Source organism: Erinaceus europaeus, chromosome 10, assembly GCF_950295315.1.
Source record: "Erinaceus europaeus chromosome 10, mEriEur2.1, whole genome shotgun sequence".
NCBI classification, from domain to species: Eukaryota; Metazoa; Chordata; class Mammalia; order Eulipotyphla; family Erinaceidae; genus Erinaceus; species Erinaceus europaeus.
The window spans coordinates 86,370,861-86,395,141 of NC_080171.1; the positions used below are offsets into that span (position 1 = coordinate 86,370,861).

At 38.3% G+C, this 24,281-nt stretch overlaps 1 protein-coding gene across 4 annotated transcripts in view; it reads right to left on the bottom strand.

Moving 5' to 3' along the window:
* ASTN2 (astrotactin 2) overlaps positions 1-24,281 on the bottom strand; it is a 1,286,255-nt gene that overhangs the window by 702,399 nt on the left and 559,575 nt on the right. For 3 of the 4 annotated variants that reach the window (XM_060200048.1, XM_007521936.3, XM_060200049.1), the window contains 3 exons: positions 10,269-10,353; positions 9,705-9,779; positions 8,779-8,916 (listed from right to left, as the gene is read on the bottom strand). In XM_060200048.1, coding sequence (XP_060056031.1) covers positions 8,779-8,916; positions 9,705-9,779; positions 10,269-10,353 — 298 coding nt within the window. The remainder of the gene's footprint in view (positions 1-8,778; positions 8,917-9,704; positions 9,780-10,268; positions 10,354-24,281) is intronic. The other variant, XM_060200047.1, reaches the window with a different exon arrangement.

Here is a 24,281-nt window from a genome sequence, read left to right on the forward strand (position 1 = left end):
CCCATAATAACTTGAACAAATCAATTAAACTTCTTGTGAATCAATTTCTTCATCTATAATTAATAGCAACTCCTTTACTGTGTTGTTGTAAGGAGTGAAAATTCCTGTGTAAAATGCTTAGATTGGGGGCTTATACATAGCCTCAACTCAATACATGCTAGTCATTAATCTTTATTGTTTATGACTAAGAGACAAAGTTGAAATGTGTAACCTCAATTGATTCTCAAAAATAACGGATGTTATAAGCAATTATTTTTCCCAGATGTTCTAGAAACTGAGTCTCAAAATGTTTAGGAAATTTAGTCAGTGTCGGTGAGTGGTAGAGTAGGGATTCAAATTTGGCCAATCTAATTCCAGAGTCTTCACTTCTCTTTTTGCCCAAAACTCCCTTCTTTGTTTCCAACAATAAATAGGTTGCCTAGTAAAATTATTTTGCTCCATAAAAAAAGAAACATTTGTGTGAACAATTGGTGAAAACTAAGAAAGCAGAAGAAGCATAATGGGTTGAGACTCCATACAATGAGAGCTAGAGAAGTCCATCTCTATGTTAGTAACATCCCCCCCGGTAAGGAATCCATATTCTCTGAGTTGATTTATACTGAAATACACACAGGCACATGCACACACACACACACATGCCGTGAGAGTAAGGGGAAAAGAGATGAATATATAATTTCATTAATATTATTTATATAAGTATTGCTGAGTCAAAAGCCACTGCTACTGTAGACTTTTCAAACCCTTACATTTTTTTGTTTGTTGTCTATAAACAATATGGACTTTACCACATTTTGCGACTGAATATTTTAGTACTCAACTATTAGGCACTGAAGCATTTGTTAAACCAGAATGCTAGTCCTATACCTTTAAACTCAACTATTAGGCACGGAAGCATTTGTTAAACCAGAATGCTGGACCTATACCTTTAAAATATATGTTTTTGAAAGCCTTGGATAGTATATTATTTTCCAACTATAATAATACCTCATAAGGAAGAGTAATTAATACTAAACAGAAGTAAAAAAAAAAAATCAGTGTTGGTAGGTCAAAAATGTGTTGATCAAGGTTGTACTCACCAAGAGAGGTTCTCAAGGAGACTGCTTGCTCTTGTAGCTTACTGTAGCTATAAGAACTCCTTGGTTTATGGTTACATCAATTGCATCTCTATCATTTATTTCACATCATTTTCTATGTGTGTCAAATATACTTCTGCTTCTCTTTCATAAGGATACATATTTGGGTATTTTTGGGCCCACCCAAATAATCTAATATAATTAATCTCTCATAAGATCTTTAATAATATTTTCAAAGACCCTTCCCTTCAACACCCAATTAGGCAATATTTCAAAGTTTAGGATCTGACATTTTTGGTGGTTATTGATTTACCACAGATGCAGCTTGAAAATAACTCTCTCTCTCTCTCTCTCTTACTCTGTCTCTCGCTCTCTCCCTCTCTCATTGGATAGAGACACAGAGAAATTGAGAGGGGAAGGGGACGCAGAGAGAGAGACAGAGAGAGAGAGAGAGACAGAGACCTGCAGTCCTCTTTAACCACTCACAAAACTTTTCCTCTGCAGGTAGCGACATGGGCTTGAACCTGGGCCCTTGTGCACTGTAATATGAGCACTTAGCCAGGTGTGTCACCACCTCCCCCCCCCTGAGAATCTGCCTTCTAATGAGCTTCTGAGTGATATTGGTGCCATTGATCTAGGAAGGACAATCTGACAACCAGTAACTTAGTGGCTTTCTGCTAATACTTCATAATTTGGGATAAGGTCCTCTCTTCTATGAGGTCTTTCCTATAGCCCAGGTAAGATCAACCTGCCTCTGTATCTCTTCTCCATCTAGAAGCTTTCCCAATTCTATTCAATGTAACAAATCATTTCTTGTTTTTATTTGAACTGTTATCTTATTTAATAGAGGTTTTAATTTTATTTATTTCATTAGTCAGTATTTTTCTACCTTGAATACCTAGCCTGGCATATATTCAATGCTGAGTACATTCTTTTTCTTTCTTTTTTGGGGGAGGGGATAAGTAACTTTAAAAAATAATTTTATTAGTAATTTAATATTGATTTACAAAATTATGAGATAACTGAGGTATAATTCCACACCATTCCCATCACCAGATCTCTAGGTTACCATACCATTGGAAACTACAGTTCCCCACAGGCCACACACATAGGTTGAATATAATTTCTATAACTGTCTCTCTATATATATTTGCCCTTTTTTTCCTATGGTCCTGCCTTCTTTTCTTTTCTAAGTGAGTACATTCTTAATGCTTAGAACTGATAAATCAAAGGAAGAAAGAATCATTCTTAACTCTATTCAGAACTAATTCAATGTGAGAACTGTCACTAAGTAAGCAGAGCTAGCTGGTTTTCTGATATCCCACTATTCTTTCATCACTGTGCAGGAACTAACAGTATCTCACCATTCATTTTCACTGATTTGAGATCATAGAAAAACTACTAAGGGTGCTCTAAAACCTTTTTTTGGTGGATGATTATTATTCCAACTATAGTAGTTATTCTCATATCTAACTCCTAAGAACCTGCTCTAGGTAAGAATGTCAAGAATACCCAGTCTGTAGCAATAAATCTGATTTGTTATGCTTCTCTCTCCAAGAGTATCTTTTATTTTATCTCTCGGGGTATTCTCTTTCTCTTTTTTGTTGTCCTTTTTTTTTAAATAGTTGTTGTAGTTATTATTGTTGTTATTTGAGATTGTCTTGTTAGATAGGATAGAGAGAAAATAGAGAGAGGAGAGGGAGAGAAAGATAGACACCTGTAGACCTGCTTCACTGCCTGTGAAGCGACCCCCCTGCAGGTGGTGAGTCAGAGGCTCGAACTGGAATCCTTAAGCCAGTCCTTGCACTTTGCACCATATGTGCTTAACCCACTGCACTACTGCCTGACTCCCCCATTCTCTTTTTCCATGTTCCTTGTTTTACCATGAGTTTCCCAAAAGCAAATGTGGGCCGTAGTAACCTGTGGATTCCTATGGTCCTTGGCACAGTGCCTGGCACTCAGGAGGGGCACAGCTAAGGCTCTAGAATTTTAAAGAATCAATATGTAATTTAACTAGACCTGGCTTCTCCACCTTTGTAGCTGACATCATTAGTTTTTCAGAAGCCAAAAATATCATTTCCAATAGGTTCCTGCTGGAACATACTAGAGAATGGGAACTTTCCAGGGGAGAGTTCTTTTCTTTGGTCCCTTTGCCTCTGAGACTTAAAAGTGTTCCCTCCCACCTTAGATTCTACAAAGCCAAACTTTACCTGCAGCTCAAGATTAATTGCAATGTTCTCTCTTCTGCAAATACTTTTCTAGTTCCTTTGGTTAATTTTTTTCTTCCTTTATTCTTCCCCAAAGCGCTTATCTATAAACTGCATGTGTCTTTCAATTAATTCTGCCAATACCTCCAGATTCATAATGCCACTAGGCCTACCACCAAGGAGGTGTCTATATTTCCTATACTTTATATGTTTATTTATGTCCTCTTTAGGTCTATGAAAAAAATGTATGTGAATTTCCAATACAAAGACCCTACTGACTTAAAATACATCATAAATTGGAGGTCGACTTTCATCAAAAGAAAGAGAAAATAGTTAAGATGAATAGAATAAAAATATGCTCCTACAAGATATCCTATAATAATCACAATCACCAATGTTCCTAGATAATTCACCACATGCCAAAGTCAGTGCATTACAATGAGTTATGCCAATTTAATTTTGACCATTACCTTATATGCTATGGAGAGCTTATTATTGAGAAAAAGAGAAAGACAAAGAGACAGAGAGAGACACAAAGTTCAGCAGAAAAACTCATGCAGTAAGCAAGTGGGAGAGCTGGGATATGAACTCCAGTAGTTTAACTGTGCTCTGCTTTTATGTATCATTAACAAATATAGTTTATTATGTTCCACGTGAGGAAGATGGGTCCTGAAACTGGGGCAGCTTGGAACATTCCTACTCATGACCACAGAATGTGAGCTCAGATCTACATGCAGAAGTCACATAGGCTACTAAGCAGAATATGGGCCTCAAATCACATCAAATCAGTGGGGTTTACAGTCAACAATATTTATATATATTGTATAAATATGTATTTCCCATATTTGGGAGCTACTCTCTTCCCTGATCCAGCTTTTTGATCACTTTTCCAGCCATAGTATCATCTCCCTAACCAATAACTTGGATCCACCTGCACATCATATGTCAAGCTCAGGAAAAAACAAACAAACAAACAAACAAAACTATACAATCATGGGCTCTTTATATAACTCAAATAGGCCTACTAAATATCTATAAAATGGAGACCCCCACCCCCAACTCTTCATCTGAACTTTTCCAGCCTTTAGGTTCATGACTAGTCAACAATTTTTTTGGCTTTATATGTTAACCTTTTTTTTTTCATCCACCAGGTTCCATATGCTATCATGATGCCAACCAGACTTCTCTGGGCAGAGGACCCCACCAATGTGTCCTGTAGCCCCAATTCCCCAGAGGCCCACCCCACTAGGGAAATAGATAGACAGGCTGGGAATATGGATTGACCTGTCAAAGTCCATGTTCAGTGGGGAAACAATTACAGAAGCCAGACCTTCCACCTTCTGTAACCCATAATGACCCTGGGTCCATACTCCCACAGGAATAAAGAAAAGGAAAGCTATTAGGGGAGGGCATGGGATACAGAGTTCTGGTGGTGGGAATGGTGTGGAGTTGTACCCTTCTTATCCTATTGTTTTTGTCAGTGTTTTCCTTTTTATAAATAAAATTTTTTTTAAAAATTTAAAAAAGAAGAGAAAGCATCACCATAGAAAAAAATGGGCAAAAAATAGACAGATAGATAGATAAATATAGAAATAATTGTCAACTTGTATCTGTGACCTTGGAGAACTACTTTAATTTCCTGTGGAGGGGGATGGGAACAGAGAACTCTGGTGGTGAGAATGGTATGGAATTATATCCCTGTAATTTTATGGTTTTGTAAATTAATGTTAAATCACTAACACAAAAATTAATTCCAGTTGTTCCATTAAAATTTGTTAACATAAGTGATTTTATATTTAGCCATCAGATGGGTAGAACACTGCAACTCTTGTTGCTAACTTGCTCTATTTCCTTTAGTGTGAATCCCTATTTTGCTAATAATTTATCACTGATTACAAAAGTAAGGAACTTACAAGGCACCTTTAGATTTTCATTTTTAATACTGTTGGAATGGTTATCTTATTCTTTCTAACTTTGCTTTTCCACAGTCTTTCTTCAATATCCCTCATGTGGTTCTATGACATATTACTGGCTATCTATAATTAAGATCTATTATTTATTAATTTCTAACATATTATCTGACTGGAACTTATTAATTCTTTAAACATACAGGATATGCTTCCCTGAGCTATGTCATATCAAACAAGGTTTATTAGTGCAGGTTGGGAAGCTGAACTAATATAGCCCAGATTCTTTTGAATGGTGATGATTACAGTCCTTTATCCACTCTTGCAGTAAAACCATTGGGAACGTGTGAGATAAGATGATGGGAAGATTTAAAAGGGTGTCTGCAATTGCTTTAAGTTCACACAAAAGCATGTGGGCACCCCAACTGGGATAATAATTTATTGCTGTAATCAAAGTGTTATTCTTTAAATACTTGTACACCATTTCTTCAAAGCAGCAGCTCAGAGGTTTGTGGAGCAAGTCTGCTGTCCACTAACTTGGTGAAAGCAGACCCTCTACATAGCCAGACACAGTTTTGTCAGTAGGAAGGTATTCATACACATGTAACTGTGATTGGGTCAAGTCCCTTGCAATTTATTCACACCCATTCCTACTAATTTTTTATGAGACTGAAAATTTTTTATTATAGTAATAAAAGCCATAATAATTATAGATTTTTAAAATTTATCTGTCAGAAGCTCGAACTACATTTCAAGAGTTATGTTTTGACACTTATAAAGGCAGGTGCCTTTGCAGACCAACGTTTTCACTCGTTTAGCAATGACTGACAGACTCAGATGGTCACTTTACTCCTTCATTAACAGAGCCAAGTGAGGACTCATTCCATCCCTTAGCTCCAAATTTAAGTGTGAGTTTATTTCCAGCAAGGTTCCTTTGTATGCTCATTATCAGTGTGTCACACACCCCTAAGTGCAAATCAGGGCATTTGGGTTCACTTTCTCCAAAGCACTTAATTATAGCTAAATAATTAATAATTCTAAGTATTCATCTCAAATACATATTTTTCCCCAAAACACATTCTAGCACTTAGGCTTATCGCCACCAATTTTTCATTGCTTTTACATTCCCAAAGATGTTTTAGTGTCACTGTAGGTTGGCTGATATTCTGGATCCCTCTTTGGCTGACTTGTCATGACAAAATTCATTTTGGAGCAGAAAAAAATAATGTAGACATGCTATGGATCACTATTGTTCTGAGGATCATGGCAAAGAACTAAATCTCCCCAAATCTGACTTCTCCACCATCACCAGTTCCTAGATGAACTCTAATGCAATAGGAGTCCAGCTGATTTTACATTGATGTCATGTAACACTGAGAATATTTTATGTACTAGTATCATTTAATTATTATAATAAATTTTATTAAATAATAATTATTTAATCATTGCAATAACTTTTGGGGTGCCATTTCCATGAAATAGTTAAAACATTGTGTCTGGAGCTGGATGGAAATGTGGTTACATCACTTAATAATGCAAATTTTACCCTAATGCCTCACCTTTTTTTTAAATGAAAATAAAGTTACTAACAGAATCACCTTGTGGGGCTGATTAGAACATACTATGATGATGTTGGTAAAGTGTTCTGCAGATAGGAAAGAATCAATGGATGTGAGTTATTATTCTTGTATAAGATGAGGAAAGCTCTGTTAACCAATTCTCCAAATAAATACAAACTTAACAAGCTAAAATTTGCCAGCATCAGACTTTGTATAATGTGGAGGTGGTATTCTAACACAGATATGTTCATCCCATTGTGCTATTATCCTCACTTATGACACTTAGAGCTTCATTCAAACTATAGTTTAAATGTCAACAGTATATAATTTCCAAGGAAAGACAGCACAAATATTTATTTAAAAACATTGATTCACTTATTAGTGAGAGAGGCTCAGAATATTACTCTAACATTGTGGTGCCAGGGACTGAATTGTGTGTCTGTGTCAGTACTGCATTCGGTCACTCAAGTTACCACCCCAGTTGCAAGATGATTTATTTATTTATTTATTTATTTATTTATGTATTTATTTATTAGATAGTGATAGAGAGAAAGAGGAGACAGAAAGGGAAAAAGACAGAAAGATACCTGCAGCCCTGCTTCACCACTGGTGCAGCTTTCCCCCTACAGGTGGGGACCAGGTGCTTGATACCGGGTTCTTCGTACTGTAATGTAAGCACTTAACCAGGTGCGCCACCACCTGGTCCTGACTTTTTCTTAAATTGATTTCATGCAAGAACAGTAACTATTTTTAAGAATATTCTTTCAACAAAATGTTCTTTGCTACATCTTTAAAATATGCTATGCAAAGAAACTTCAGCAAGTGTTTTACAGTTTCTTCACTTTTATTCTATGGAAAGTAGAAAAAATGGTGATCTGCCACAAGTCAATCCCTGTGTATGTGTTCTGGTGAGGCCATCTTAATCCTTTTTAGTAACCTTTGTTATTATCACTTCATTTCCCAAAATGTTATATGTTTAGTAACCTATTGTTTTCAAAATAACCTCTTTTGAGAACTATCCAAGAAAAAAAAAAGTGGAGGAAAAATCACATTAAGTCCACGCCTCCACAAAAAGTTGAGAAGGGAATAATAAAAAAAATGCAAAGCAGGAGAGATGAATATTAGGAGCTTTCTATCAAGATGTCATACACATTCTGACAACCTCTTGATTCAAAATAACGCTATAAGAGTTTCACACTCATAGAATGAACAATCTCTAGGAAGAAAACTATGAGTCCAAGTTCCTGCAAAGGAACCAATACACGTGTCCAGTTTCAAAAGTAAAAATAAAGTGTACTTTTTTGGTAGCCTTTAAATTTCTAGACTGCTCTCCCAAGTCAAACTGGGTGTGTAAAGTAAAAAACACAAACCCCTCCACTGGAAAGTGCCAATGTCCAAACACAGATTTAATTAAATCAATACATGCTTTGTAGATGTCCAATATGTACTGGGGACTAGGGATTAAAAAACTAAACAAGTTATTTTCTTTGATCCTAAGATATTTGTCATATAATGGGACTGAATGATATGCAGGCAACAGATTGGAACACAGTTGAGTAAGTCTATAATGAAGCTAACTATAATGTGGAAAGGTGTAAGAAAAGTTGAAATCTTTATCTTTTCAATAATAAGGAAGAAACACTTATTTCTTGGACATTTAGAATCTATGAATTAGTACAAAGTCTGTTCCCAGTATAATCACAAAAGAAAACATCTCATTCTCTAATCTCTCACCTTCATGATTCTCCAATAGACTAACGTCTTTTATGAGATCAACAGTGATCCTAGAATGAGTCTCTGTGAAATATTATATAAACCTCAAAAGAAAGTAATAGTGCTGAAATTTAAGGCACTGATGTGCACAACAGAGGGCAATTCTGGAGTGTGAAGAACGACATATTCGACAGTGTTTATTTTAGGTAGCTTCTTCAATGAGATGAGATCTTCTTTACAGACGATATGATTCTACAACAGAGGACTTTCAAGCATTCCAAAAATCCTTGCTATAGCATACAAAAGATGAATTCCCTACCTGACATCTGCCGGATCCTCTGTGACAAGCACATCAGTCTTGCAGCTGGCCAGGGGGTTGATGGACAGCTCCACTGGTGGAACCACAAAGCTTTTGCTGACCGGAAGCCAGAGTCCTTGGCCCAAGCTGAAAGTAGACCTGCAATGTAAGAGTTTCCATTGGGGGACTCCCTGAGAAGCAGAGAGAAATGAAAATAGGGGCCCCACCTCCCATCCCTTCTAAGATGATCACTTAGCAATTCCCCACCAAACTGAACATCTTGCATTCTCTTAGACACTCTTTTGACAAATTTTACACAGGCTTGGATGGTCATTTCTCAAATCTATTATCAGCTTAGTCCACACATTATTTTACATTACTTTTCTTTTCTTGAACACAGGTCTTAACTTAAATAATCTGAGTTTTATGAGGACTGGGACTATTTCAACTATTCTTTCCTAAGCAGTCCTGGTATCCCACAGAGTTCTTTCCACAAAGTTACAGCTAAGTCAGCAGGGACAGAATGCACAAATGTTAAAAAGGATGTCTTCAGAACCAGTTTCAACCACAATCTGATTTCTAGCTTTGCCACTTAATTTGTTGTGTGTCTTTATTAGTTTAAAATTGAAGTTTCACACAAGATTGCATAGAGGTAGTCAGAAGAGGTTCTACGGTTATAAAACATGTTTTAAACCAATGGACTAAATAATCAGTAATGTCTCTGCCAGTTCAAAGATCTGAATCTATAAGTCTAAATGTCAGGTAAGTGGGGATTAGGTTCCTCTAACAAAATGAACCATGATGGTACATTTGTGCCAATGAGATCCCCTCTGTACCTACTGCAGAGCAGAGGTTCATAGACACATTGACTGAAGATGTACAACAATGCCGCCCAGTCAGACTTTTCTCCATTCCTAACATTAGTCTCAATAGGACCATCATCTCACCTGAGAATCTTTTCAGGGGCTTGCTCCCCTGTCACCAGATCATAGCCCCTTTCTAGTGTTGTGTAAGGCCAAGGTCTGTGGAAAGAAAAGGAGATACGAGATGGTATTAGAAACAGGAGAAATTCTCATTTGGACATTGCTTCAAAAACACTTTAAAACAATTAAATTCCATAGATGTAATAGTTGCATAAGGGTATTTATAATATTGAAAATGTCTCCATTACGTAAGAATTTTAATTCCCTCTCTTCTTTTAGAGGGAGTTTGTGGACAAATACTTGAGTCTCTTTTCTTTCAGTGCATTTAAAGAAATGTTTATTAATTACTTATGGTTCAGGAGATTGAATCTTCTGAAGATTGTTCTCTAAAATAATCACTTACTATTGAAGAATCAAGTAAATTCATCAAGCATGTGTATTTAACACTAAAATGGGATCCAGTGGGAAACAGGATTCACTTCCCATTCACTTTGAAGGAATCTGACTGCTGTTGAGAAATGATCCTCTTTGTAAAGTAGTTTTAGAGGGTAGTTCATTGTCCCTGCCATGATGTCCTTGGCCACTCACCCTTCACTCTGTCCCCAATCACTACGCACACACAGGTGTTTGTGAACTGGGTCAGGGGCAAAGCCTTCATGACAACTGCATTCTCCTGTAGGTAAAAAGAGAAAAAGGAAAACCGTGTGAAATTGTGCGTTACCAAAACACATTTATCTCCCGGTTTCGGTGTTTACTTAAAAAATAAAATAATCTACCTGGTTTTAGTAAAGACCTATGAAAAGACAGTGTTCTAGTCTACCTACCACTGTGGTTAATAAAAAATTTATTAATTTGCTTACAGCTCTGAACACACTTCCTGCCGGGCTTTTATGCTCTGCACCGGGGATGCTGAGAGCAAAGGTGCAATCCAGATACTGGGAGAGCTCACAACTTAATGTGGAAAATGGGAAGTGACATAGTGGCGACAAAAGAAAGTTTTCTTTTCAACTGGTGAAATTATGGGAAAGAACATTTACACTGAGAAAGTAATCAGAAAATTGAATTCTCTCCACTTAAATGATCAATTTGTGTTTCTCCACAAGCCAAAAATAAATGTCACCTCCTCCAAGATACCTTCAATATCCCCTTTGGAAAATGATGTTTTCATTGATCATTTTCAGAATTTTGCTATGGTTTACTTTAATTGACTTTCATCTCTGCTTGTCCCCTCTTATCCCTTTTCTTCCAGCTACCCATCCATCTGTATATATATATATATATATATATATATATATATATATATATATATTTATATCCACACACACATATAACCATGTATCCAGTATCCAGTCATTAATTCATGTACCCATGAGCCATTGCTTTTTCTGGCCATGGCATACCCTGCTGCATGAATGTTTGCACTCCACACTGCTGTAAGTATATTCTTCAGTTGGTGAAGTTCATTTGGGGATGGCAACACATGTCTTGTTTCCCATCATATCTACAGTGTTCATAATTATGGATAAGTTTTCAGAAGCTCTCTGTCCTATCCTCTAGCTATCAGTTATGCTTGATTAAATACTTCTTAAGGTATATGATATATATATATCCATACACACATATATATATATATTCTCATGTCAGTTATTGATCTCTCCAAGATATCTTTGTGGAGTGTTCTCAGAAGCTTTAAGGGGAATAGATTCTCTCTCTCTCTCTCTCTCTCTCTCAGTAGATAGCTCATCCAGTAGAGTGCACACTTTATTATGAATATGGACCCAGGAGCACCGAGAAAACAGGTGTTCTATGAACTTTGAGCAGTACTGTTAGGGCTCAGTGAATGCTAGCAGGCTCCTGGGGGCCATTCCCCTACCCCCATTTTATTTTATAGAGCAGAGAGAATTTGAGAGGGGAAGAGGAGACAAAGAGAAAGACAGACACCTACAGACATAAGGATTCAAAAGTAGGTTCTTATACAAGTCATTTACTAACTCTCTCCCACCCTGCCTTCCATCCTCTATTATAACAATGGGAGGGAGGAAAGGAGGGAAGGAGAGAAGGAGAAAGAGAGGGAGAGGGAGAGAGAGAGGGAGAGGGAGAGGGAGAGGGAGAGGGAGAGGGAGAGAAGTCTGACAGAAGCAGTAGAATCATACAGGTGGGAAGTCCCAGCCAAGGATATATATATACTGTACCATTTAGTTTCAGTAGTGTGTAATTCTTTATGAAATTTACATCAATACACTAATGTCTAAAAACTTTACTTTGGGACACTTATTGGTAGAAGTGATAGAATCAGTGTTCTGTGGAACACACCTTGGGAATTTGTAGTAGGATCTCCTTGGGTTTAGTCTACTGCTAATAATAGAGTAGGTGTTCAGACTAATTCCTTGGACAATGATTTTTCTCATTATCTGGAAATTATACTCATACATGCTCAGAAGAACATAGAATGCCTGAATCTCACAGTAGCCTTGATTGGCCTGACTCAAGTGTTTTCAAGAGATACATACCTATAATTTCACTAGGGAAGAGCTAAGACTTTCTCAAAATTAGATATTAATGTTCTTCAAATATTTCTGTTTTTAAAGATCACTAACAGTAAAAAAAAAAATAAATGGTGAATACTCAGAAGTTACATACAGGACAGTGGAGACTATGGTTTTATCAATCCCACACTTTAAGTAAAACTTATTGTGGGGATAGATAGCATAATGGTTATGCAAAGAGGTTAAGAGACTCTCATGCCTGAGGTTCTGAAGTTCCAGGTTCAATCCCGCATACTACCATAAGCCAGAGATGATCAGTGGTTTGGTAAAATAAATAAATAAATAAAAAAAAACTTATTTTACACAAACCTCATATTTATTTTTCCTCAGGGACAATAAAGGAGTTCACTCAGATAGTGTGCTTGCTTTGTCATTGGCACAACTCAAGTTTGAGACCCAGCTTCCACCACACTGAAAATCTTTGGTGCTGTCATTCTCTCTATCTTTGTCTTTTATGGGGAGTGGAGGGGGAGTTAACCAGAAGAGTTGAAGCTCCAATAAAGATAAAATTAAAAAAAAGTTCTCTATTTATTATAGTTTCATTGAGCAGGGTACTGAAACTCTTAGCTGCAGTGCTAACAAATTCATGATTTATAACTATATGTCTTATGAATAATGACTGCCTCAGCATTAAGCAACCAAAATGAAACAAAACAGTGACTATAGTACCAAGGCTGTAGTCTACAACCACCTATAACAATCACTCATACCTACTGGGTTGAACATGGCTGTATGCACTGAGTAACTCAATTATTTCACTGATTTCCTATGAATGCTATACATTTGTCCTTACAAAAAGCATTTTGAGTTTTAAACATTCTAACTCACATAAGCCATACAATGTCACTCAGTTGTTGAGTCCCTGACATTAGGAATAACCTGGCAAACAGCCTGGATTTCATAAGTATTGGCTGAACAAATAACAGTGATAAAACAATATGAAGTAGAGAATGGGCCAGAGAGAGTATTCTAAATATTTGGAGTAAAACTGTTCACAGGCAAGAGAATGCAGATACTTGTGTCCCTCCTTAAACCTAGAAATCAGATAAAAAGAAGTGGGCTTGTCTGCAGGCAAGAGTGTTCTCGGTAACTCTCCCCTGCAACTTCATACCCAAAGTTCTTCACCAACTATGTATGCTGTATATGTAAGTAAATGGACTGATTATTGCTGGAGGCGAGTACATGAAGGGAAAGGGCTGAGATCCTTGAGCTTCTGATGAGAATAATTTACTAAAAGGGGGGGACGAAAAGCCACTAATGATGTGTTAAAATGCAACTGTGCCTTCATGAAATATTCACCACTTTAAACATGTCTAATATTAAAGATTAAAAGTCCTGGGATTTGTCCTAGAGACTCCCAGCACTGATTTATGATCTGCCACCAGCCACAGGCCTCATGATTCATAATGGGAAAGGTAAAATGGTTTCCTCTAGCAAAGAAACAGAATGTCAGGCTGGGGTGGGCCCAGTAGGGGTAGGGGAAAGGAGGTTCTCTCTCCTTTACAGAAAGGGCAAAGGTTGAGGTTACAGTCACACCTCTCAATAACTATGTAGAAAAGGACATAGGTCAACACTCTCCCCTATCTTTTTGGAAATATTAGTGTGAATTAGAAATCTATACGGAAAAAGTATGTAGCCTTTTTTTTTTTCTTTCTTTATTGTTTGCTTGCCAGGCATGTGCCCCTTGCTTCAGAACTTATCTTTAATTGTTGATATGCATTATACAAAAATATGTCTTTTGTAAATGAGTGGTATCCACCTGGGAGTCCTGCTAATAAGGCCACCTAGAGAGAAGGAAGTGAGGTGTAACAACTCCTACCTCCCCTTCTCCCAATAAAATAATAATAAAAAAAAGATGTGCACAGAAATAGTCAATGATAGGGGGCTGGACAGTAGCATGAGAGTTAAGTGCACATGGTATGAAGTGCAAGGACTGGCATAAGGATCCAGGTTCAAGCCCCCTGGATACCCATCAGCAGGGGAGGGAGGGTTGCTTCACAAGCAGTGAAGCAGGTCTGCAGGTGTCTATCTCTCTCTATTCCCCTCTCTGTCTTCCTCTCCTCTATGATTTCTCCCTGTTCTGTCCAACAACAATGACAGCAATAAGAACAACAACAATAATAACAATGATGGGTAACGATATTGGCATTCTTTGTGTTGGTTTGGCCCCCTTCCCCCTACCTCTGAGAAAAATGGTTTGGTCCTTGCTAGTTTCGCGCCCCTGTTTCTCCCCACCCCGTATGCTAAGGAGGTCCAGAGTCCCAGCAGCAGTGGAGGAAAAAGAATGATAGGGAAGCACATGGTGTGGTGATTTGCCCACTAGTGAATAAAGATTAAACTGCAGTTTCTTAGCCCAGCCATGTGTCCCTGAGTCTCTGTTCACCACCGTGAAGCTAGCCCGGCCTGCTGGAGCCCCCAAATTTTTACAACAAATGGCGCCCACATGGACCTGATCTGCGCATCTCTCAGATAAGTGAAGACAATTTGGCTACCTATGTACTATGGCCTTCTCTTCTGCTTGTGAAGAGATCTCCAAAGGCCTCTGCCCTTTCTTCACGAGACTGTTTCTCTGTTTCTGGAACATTTATCTCTGGACCACTCTGTGGTTTCTGCCCAACGCCAGGCCTCAGGAGCCCAACGCCAGCCCACAGGAGCCAGCTTTCCACTGAGTGGCGCGGGGCATTGGGCGTGGGTTTCCTCCATGCTGCTCGGCCACTGGGAACAGGGCAGCAGACATGGCAGGGCCATGGGGTAGGGCCATGGCGGCCTATGATGCCCGCCACCCCGGGGCACCTCGGCCCATGCCTTCTGCATGGCTGGCCCGCCCGCCCTTGTGTTATGAAGTCTGGACAGATCCCAGACCACCCCGAGACCATGGGCTCCCTGCCGAAACTGGGCCCCCTGGCCAAGATCCTCAGCTTGGGTCTGAAGGCAGACAAGCTAGAACACACAGAGATTCATGCAGAGATTGCAACCTGCAATTCCTAGAAGTGGAGCTGTGTGGGAAGCCACCTCCTGATGGTGACCCCCCCCCCAACAACTAAGACAGTACAGATCTAAATTTGTGTTTGAAATGACATGTCTTCGTAACAAAAGTTTCTCTCCATGTGTATTGAAGACCATGTGTATGTGTGTATTTAAAGTTTGGTAATATGAACTTTAAGGTTAAGAATGTAACTTTAAGGCTAGATTCTTACCAGAGAAAGTTAAATGGAAAAGGTTTTCAATGTAATTCTCATAAAGATAAAATTAACTTACATTTAAAGTCTGAGGTAAAAAATTAGTTAAAAATCAATATATTTTAACCAAGTTAGTCTAAAAAAAAAACTGCGCACACCTAGGGTGTGTCTCCATCTTGAATGGGTGTAACAAAAGGTTAAAAAGACGCTGTTGATATGTAAAACTCTCAAATTCCTTCTCAGTTAGATTGTGCTATGGTTATGCTAACAATTGTAATAGAGTTATCAATTGTGGTAAACTTCTAAACTGCTACAAGTTTTGTTTCATAGTAAGTAAATTGCAGCTGTCAAGTTCTCTACACAAAAGCAGAATTCCGATGGCTGATATTCCCCATTGAGACAGACATACAACAATTCACCCCCTGGCAATTCTTTGGTGGACATCTGCTTTGGACTTCTATTGGACTCACTGGTACACCTCGGACACTGCACAAAACTAGCAGCTTCCCTTATGCTGCTGGGTTTCTCAAAGACTGATTGCAGCCATGCCTTGAGACTCTAGGCCTCACCCTTCCCCATGCTGGAAAATGCCCGTCGAGGCAAGTACGCCCCCCAGAGGCAGGGATTTTTTTTAAAGCTGATAAAGTTTTGCCCACAGAGGCAAAAAATGGCCCCCTCAGGCCTTCCCTTGGCAGCACACTGGTTCTTGTTACTCGTTTACATGTTTCTCTATGTTTGTGCCAGTTTCTTTTTTTTTTAAATGCCTGTACGATATAGGTTTCTGTTCACCCCACACCCCTGATACTGTGGTCATTTAGTTAAAAAGAAAAGGGGGAATATGTTGGCATTCTTCGTGTTGGTTTGGCCCCCTTCCCCTACCTCTGAGAAAAATGGTTTGGTCCTTGCTAGTTTCGTGCCCTTGTTTCTCCCCGCCCCATATGCTAAGGAGGTCCAGAGTCCCAGCAGCAGTGGTGGAGAAAGAATGATAAGGAAGCACATGGTGTGGTGATTTGCCCACCCGTGAATAAAGATTAAGCTGCAGCTTCTCAGCCCAGCCGTGTGTCCCCAAGTCTCTGTTCACCACTGCGAAGCTAGCCCAGCCTGCTGGAGCCCCCAGACTTTAACAACACAACAAAAGGGAAAAAATAGCCTCCAGGAGCAGTAGATTTGTAGTGCAGGCATTGAGCCCCAGCAATAACCGTGGAGACAAAAAAAAAAAAAAGTAGGGAAAGGTAAAGCACAGTTAGGTATACTATGGGTATACTCCCCAGATTTTTTTTACTCCCAGTAGGGAAAGGTAAAGCTCAGTCAGGTAGACTATGGGTGTACTCCCCAGATTTTTTTACTCCCAGTATTTGCTTTGCCTTCCTGAATCCCTAACTCCTGCTTTCTGGTCAGCCTTTGTTTTTAGCCTCAGCTGTTATTACTCTTAAGAGTTAGGTCAGGTGTCTCTAGCAAGATCTCCATCAATGACATGTTTATCAACTTTATCAACCTGGACTCCCTATTTTGCTGGCTCAGCTAACTCCTCATTATTTGTAACCAAGCATTCCCATTTTGTAAGATGCAAGCCTCTGACAGTAAAAACTAAGCATTAACTGTCTCCGTAGTTAAATACTTTTTTCAGTTCTACCTCTGCAATTGTAGAACAGCAGATTTTTTAGCTTTCCAGGGTCAGTTTGCACACATTGACCATGAACATCCTTAAACCTTGTTCTGGCCATTACAACAGAAGCTCTGTGAAGGAAGATATTACACTTATTTTGCTTAATGCTATCCAGTTCCTTGTAGGCAAATCAATGAGAGGGTAGAATTCACAGTAATAACTAATTTTATTACCAGCATCATAGAGAAATTTATATATGTATATATATATTTAAATTCTCTTCTTCCAGTAAAGTTGGAGCATCTTGATTGCAGTTAACTTTTTCTTAAACATCTCCATATCCTAATAAGCATAGTGCCTGATGCAGAGTTTGTGAGTCATTTGATGAATAAATGAATGGAAGATCTAGTGAATACATAAATATATCATAATTTTCATAAATTCACATTGGTTTTCTATAGAAAAATGATTTTGATGAAGGCTAGAAGAAACTTTCTGATTTCTATGACAGGTGTTGGCTAAGGAAAGAAAGTGTAAACATGAGTGCGGGTAAAATGTCTAACATAGCATTCTATTTAACATCAGAGAAGAAAAAAACACATAGAGATAATTTAGTTCAGATCAACCCACTTTCACTTTTCAGAAGGGAAAACTGAAGTTCAGAAAGTGAAGGCATTTTGTCAAATCATTGGATTAGTCTCTGGTTAAGATTAGGACCCAGGGTTAGTCAGGAAAAAATCCCAACAACAACATCATTCACTATCCTTTCCACTGTACTAGTGGTCTCCATACTTTCAGTATGCCCAACAAGTTTTATTATTATTAGATAAGACAGAGAAAAATAGAGAGAGGAGTGGGATATAGAGAAAGATAGACACCTGCAGACCTGCTTCACTGCTTGTGAAGAGTCCCCCCTGCAGGTGGGGAGCTGGGGGCTCAAACCCAGATCCTTATATTTACTGTACTATGTGTGCTCAAACAGGTGCATCACTGACCCCCCCCAACATTTTATAAAGAACTATTTATTTACTGATGACTCAAAGAGGAGGAGAGAGATACAGGGCATCACCCAGGCATATGTAATGCTGGGGATTGAATTCCTGACCTCAGCCTTGAGAGTGCAACTCTTTATCTACTCTGCTACCCCCTGGACCACCACCAATAACATTTTCTAGAGAAATTTTACCCATTGTATGCCTTCAACATCTGTGTTTCCTAAAATGAGAATGTACTACACTTACAAGCAGATATCATTTTTAAAAGTATCATACATATGAAAGGTCCTTAACAGATTTAAAATACTTTTTTATATATGATTGATAATGCAAACATAAAAAAGAGTTTAATCTATTCATTAAAGTGAATCTCCATAAGGGAATTCAATTAAGTGAATTCCATCATATTATCTGCTAGAACACTCTATTATCAGCTATAGAAAAGCTGCATTGATTTTAAAATATTTACTCTATGTCTCTCAGGCCCTATTTACTGAGTTCTCATTTTATGTTACATGAATTCTCACTTCATAAACTCTTGGATAAGACAACAGAATCCCTCAATTATGAACAATCATTTATTTGTGTGGGGTACCCCTAAACCACTTCCAAGTGAACTGTGCTTTCATGCTCATCATTTAAACACAGTGTGCTAATAAAATAATTCAAAATGTAGACCCTGAAGCCATCTTCATTTTGATTTAAATACTGAATGCACCACCTAGAAATTGCACAAACTTTACAAGATTCTTCACCATTCTGAGCCCATTTTCTACTTTGAAATGACTATGACATTATCTATCTGAGGTAATGTTGATATAATGATGCCAACCCTTGAGCAGAGGACCCATGTATCCTAGAGTCCTGCCTCCTCAGACCCCTACCCCATTAGGGAAAGAGAGAGAGAGGCTAGGAATATGAATTGACCTACCAACACCCATGTTCAGCCTAGAAGCAATTACTGAAGCCAGACCTTCCACCTTCTGTACCCCACAATGATCCTGGGTCCAAACTCCCAAAGGGATAAAAAAAATAGGAAAGCTATCAAGGGAGGGGATTGGATATGGAGGTCTGGGGGTGGGCACTATGTGGAAATGTACCCCTCTTATTTTATAGTCTTGTCAATATTTCTATTAAATAAATAAAAATTTCAAAAATGGGAAAAATTTTAAAAAGTAAAATAATGGCTTCCAAGAATAGTGAACTCATTGTGCAGGCACCAAACCCCCACCATAGCCATAGTGACAGTTAAAGAAAAAAATTGAAGCATTAAAAAAAAAAAATCCATGGGCAGAGCATAGGATTTTATGTATCAGGTTCTAAATTAGATCCCTGGCACTGTATACGCCAGACTGGATACTCTGGTACCTTTTAATTAATTAATTAACTTCATTATTTATTTTATTTGTTTAATATCTTTAATGGGGAATTAATGTTTTACATTTGACAGTAAATACAATAGTTTGTACATGCATAACATTTCTCAGTTTTCCATATAACAATACAACCCCCACTAGGTCCTCTGAAGGACCTGTATTCCCCCCCCCACCCATGCCAGAGTCTTTTACTTTGGTACAATAATAAATTAACTTTATTTTTAAAGAACTTCTTGCTTTAAGAAGTACACTAGAGTTTGCAGTGAGTACCCCCCAACACTTCCTCTCCACTATTCCAACCTTTGGGTCCATGATTGCTCAACAATTTGTTTGGCTTTGTATGTTAACTCTCTTTATAGTCACCAGGTTCCAGATGTCATCAGGATGCTGGCCAGGCTTCCCTGTACTGAAGACCCCACCAATGTGTCCTGGAGCTCTGCTTCCCCAGAGACCCACCCTACTAGGGAAAGAGAAAGGCAGACTGGGAGTATGAACTGACCAGTCAATGTCCATGTTCAGTGGGGAAGCAATTACAGAAGCCAGACCTTCCACCTTCTACAACCCACAATGACCCTGAGTCCATGCTCCCAGAGGGATAGAGAGTGGGATAGCTATCAGGGGAGGGGGTGGGATATGGAGATTGGGTGGTGGGAATTGTGTGGAGTTGTATCCCTCCTACCCTATGGTTTTGTTAATTTATCCTTTCTTAAATAAAAAAATAAAAAATAAATTAAAAAGGATCTTCTTGCTTTAATAGTACTAGCTTCTTTTATATCTTATTTTATTATTTTTATTTTATTGGATAGAGAACAAAATCAAGAGGGAAGGGGGAGATAGAGTGAGGGAGAGACACCTGCAGCATAGCTTCACCACTTGTAAAACTTCCCCCTGTAGGTGGGGACCAGAGGCTTAAACCTGGTTCCTTGTGCAGAGTAACATGTGTATTAAGGCATGTGCACTGACTCATAAATATATATTTTTCAAAGGGTGTTAGACAGAGGTTGCTGCCACCTCTGTCTCTCACAGCTCAGAGGAGCTTATCCACTACTCACAATATGACTAGACAGGTGCAAAAATATATTTTTTTCCCAAGCCTGCATGGCTGTCTGGCTCCTCTCCTTTCAACCTGTCATCCTCTTACAATTCCATTTTCACTTGCTTCCAGTTCAGTCATCACTTATCACAGGCCACGGACACAGGCTACTGTTCACTTTTGCATTTACTCTTTTTGTCCTTGTGACTTGGAAAGACATTTTCCTGGACTCTTAGAGAAATAGTGTGTGTGGCATCTACTCATGGTCTGACTCTGTCAGGCCTTCTCACTGCTATGTCACTAGATCCTAGCTCAGAACCAGGCAGAAGGTTGGGCAGGTATGGGCAAGATAAACCTCTACTGAGATTCTGTTGTATGATAAGCATGGTGAAAATGTTTGGCATAGGTTAATCCATGTCACCATTGTGTGACACACAACAGTAGCAACTAGTAGAGTTAGGAAGAAGGTATTTATACCCAAATAAGTAAGGCAATTGAAGTTGGCATCACTTGTCCAGGTTACAGAATCACACAACTTCAAAAGTTCATGTTTTTTTCATAGCCACAAATATCACAGTCATAATCATGACCAAATGGACAAGAGTAAAGAGAATCACCTACATAATCAGGGTAATTAAGCATCCTATGGACTGCTTTTCCTTCTTTCTTTACTTTTTTTCCTTTTTGCAAGATTCATATATAATTTCACCACTTCCTGATTGATTTTTGTTTCCCATTAAGATAGAAAAGGTAGGAAAGAGCAAAGGAATTGTAGAGTCAGAATTTCATCAAGTGCCACAGCACTGCCATATAGTGTCAGAGCTTGAATCTAAGTTATCAACATGGCAAGACACACACCCTACCCAATGAGCTAGTCCTTATTGTCTGGACAGACAATAATCTGTCCAGTCCCTGTTGATTTCAAACATTCCGCTCTAGTGAATGGTTAAGAATTTCCCTTCTGGTATCCTAGGAAGTGGTACAGTGACTAGAGTTATGAATTTAAAAGCAAAAAGTATGAAATGGAGGAGGAGCCAAGATGGTGACTGGAATGTAGCAGCACCTGTGAGCTCTGACATCAACTACTAGAAAGCCTTGAAATCCTGGACTTCAGGGGGACAAGCAAGGAGGCATCCTAAAAAATGAAAACAACTTTGGAGGAAAGGAATAGAAGTATTAGGGAAACAACAGATGAGACCCTCAAGGAAAATACTAACTATCTTGAGGGAATTAGAGAACTGAAAGCTGAAATAGCTGTAATGAAGAAAGAAGCCAAGGGAAGGGAAAGCAGACTAACAGAAGCAGAAAACAAAATTAGTCAGACAGAGGATGAGATAGAGAAAACTAAGAAAGAGGTGAAAGAGCTCAAAAAGAGATTGAGAGACACTGAAAACAACAACAGAGACATATGGGATGATATCAAAAGAAGTAACATTCATATAATTGGCCTGCTTTAGGAAGAAAGAGAGGAAGGGGAAAAATATTCCAGAGGAAAATATAGAAGAAAACTTCCCAGAGCTGAACAACAGAAAGGATATTAAGATCCAAGAGGCTCAGAGAGTCCCAAATATAATAAACCCAGACCTGGAGACACCAAGACACATTATAGTCACAATGAAAAGAAGTAAGGATAAATAAAGGATCCTCAAGGCTGCAAGAGAAAAACAAAAAAATCACATACAGGGGAAAACCTATAAGACTATCAGAAGACTTCTCTACCCAAACTCTAAAGGCCAGAAGAGAATGGCAAGATATCTATTGATCCCTGAATGAAAAAGGGTTTCAAACAAGGATAATATATCCCGCTAGACTTTCTTTCAAACTAGATGCAGTCATCAAAACCTTCTCAGACAAACAACAGTTAAAGGAAGCCACTATCACCAAACCGGCCCTGAAAGAGGTTCTAAAAAACCTCTTATAAACAAGAACATCACTATAATAATTGCAACATATCAAATAAAAACTTGTTGAACAATGGCACTACAACACATTAAATCCATAATATCAGTAAATGTCAATGGCTTAAACTCACCCATCAAAAGCCACAGAGTAGGAGGATGGATCATAAAACATAACCCAACCATATGCTGCTTGCAAGAATCCCACTTGACCCAACAAGATAAACACAGACTTAAAGTGAAAGGATGGAAAACTATCCTACAGGCTAATGGACCACAAAAAAAAGGGCAGGAACAGCCATTCTCATCTCTGACACAATATATTTTAAATTAAATAAAGTAATTAAAGATAGGCAAGGTCATTACATAATGATTAAAGGATCAATCAGCCAAGAAGATATAATAGTTATTGACATCTATGCACCCAATGAGAGACCATCTAAATACATCAAATACCTTCTCAAAGAACTTCGAAAATACATCAATAGTAATACAATAATAGTGGGAGACTTTAACACCCCACTCTCACACTCACACAGATCAACTAAACACAGAATCAACAAAGAAACAAGATAATTAAATGAAGAGATGGACAGACTAGACCTCTTGGACATTTTCAGAGCTCTTCACCACAAAAAATTAGAATACACATTCTTTTCAAATCCACACAACATATACTCAAGGATAGACCACATGTTAGGCCACAAAGACAGCATAAATAAATTCAAGAGCATTGAAATCATCCCAAGTATCTTCTTAGACCACAGTGGAGTAAAACTAACATTTAACAACAAACAGAAAATTATTAAAAGTCACAAAATCTGGAAACTAAACAACATACTGCTTAAGAACCACTGGGTCAGAGAGACACTCAAGCAGGAATTACAAATGTTCCTGGAAACAAATGAAAATGAAGACACAACCTATAAAATATTTGGGACACAGCTAAAGCAGTACTGAGAGGGAAACTCATAGCCATACAATAACAAATTAAACAACAAGAAAAAACCCAAATAAACAACCTTACTGCACACCTTAAGGACTTAGAGGACGAGGAACAAAGGAACCCTAAAGCAACCAGAAGGAAAGAAATCACTAAAATTAGAGCAGAAATAAACAACATCAAAAATAAGAGAGCCATACAGAAGATCAATGAAGCCAAATGTTGGTTCTTTGAAAAATTAAACAAGATTGACAAACACCTAGCCAGACTCACTAAACAAAAAAAGGGAGAAGACTCAAATTCATAGAATTGTAAACGATAGAGGAGATATCACAACTGACACCACAGAAATCCAGAAAATCATGTGAGACTTCTATGAAGAACTATACGCCACCAAGCTACAAAATCTGGAAGAAAAGGAAGAATTCCTAGAAGCATATGCCCTTCCAAAACTGAACCAAGAAGAACTACAAAACCTAAATGTACCAATCACAGACAAAGAAATTGAAACTGTTATTAAGAATCTCCCCAACAACAAAAGTCCTGGAACAGATGGCTTCACAAATGAATTCTACAAAACCTTCAGGAAACAGTTAATACCCATACTCCTAAAGCTTTTCCACAAGATCGAAGAAATAGGGACACTCCCTTCCACTTTCTATGAAGCCAACATCACTCTGATACCCAAAGCGTATACAGACACAACAAAAAAGGAAAACTACATACCAATATCTCTGATGAACATAGATGCCAAAATACTAAACAAGATCTTGGCCAACCGGATACAGCAGCATATCAAAAAGATTATGCATCACGACCAAGTGGGATTCATCCCAGGAATGCAAGGCTGGTTCAACATCCATAAGTCAATCAATGTCATTCACCACATGAAGAAAAGCAAAGCCAAAAAACCACATGATTATCTCAATAGATGCAGAGAAAGCCTTTGACAAAATCCGACACCCATTCATGCTCAAAACTTTGCAAAAAATGGGAATAAATGGGAAATTCCTCAAGATAGTGGA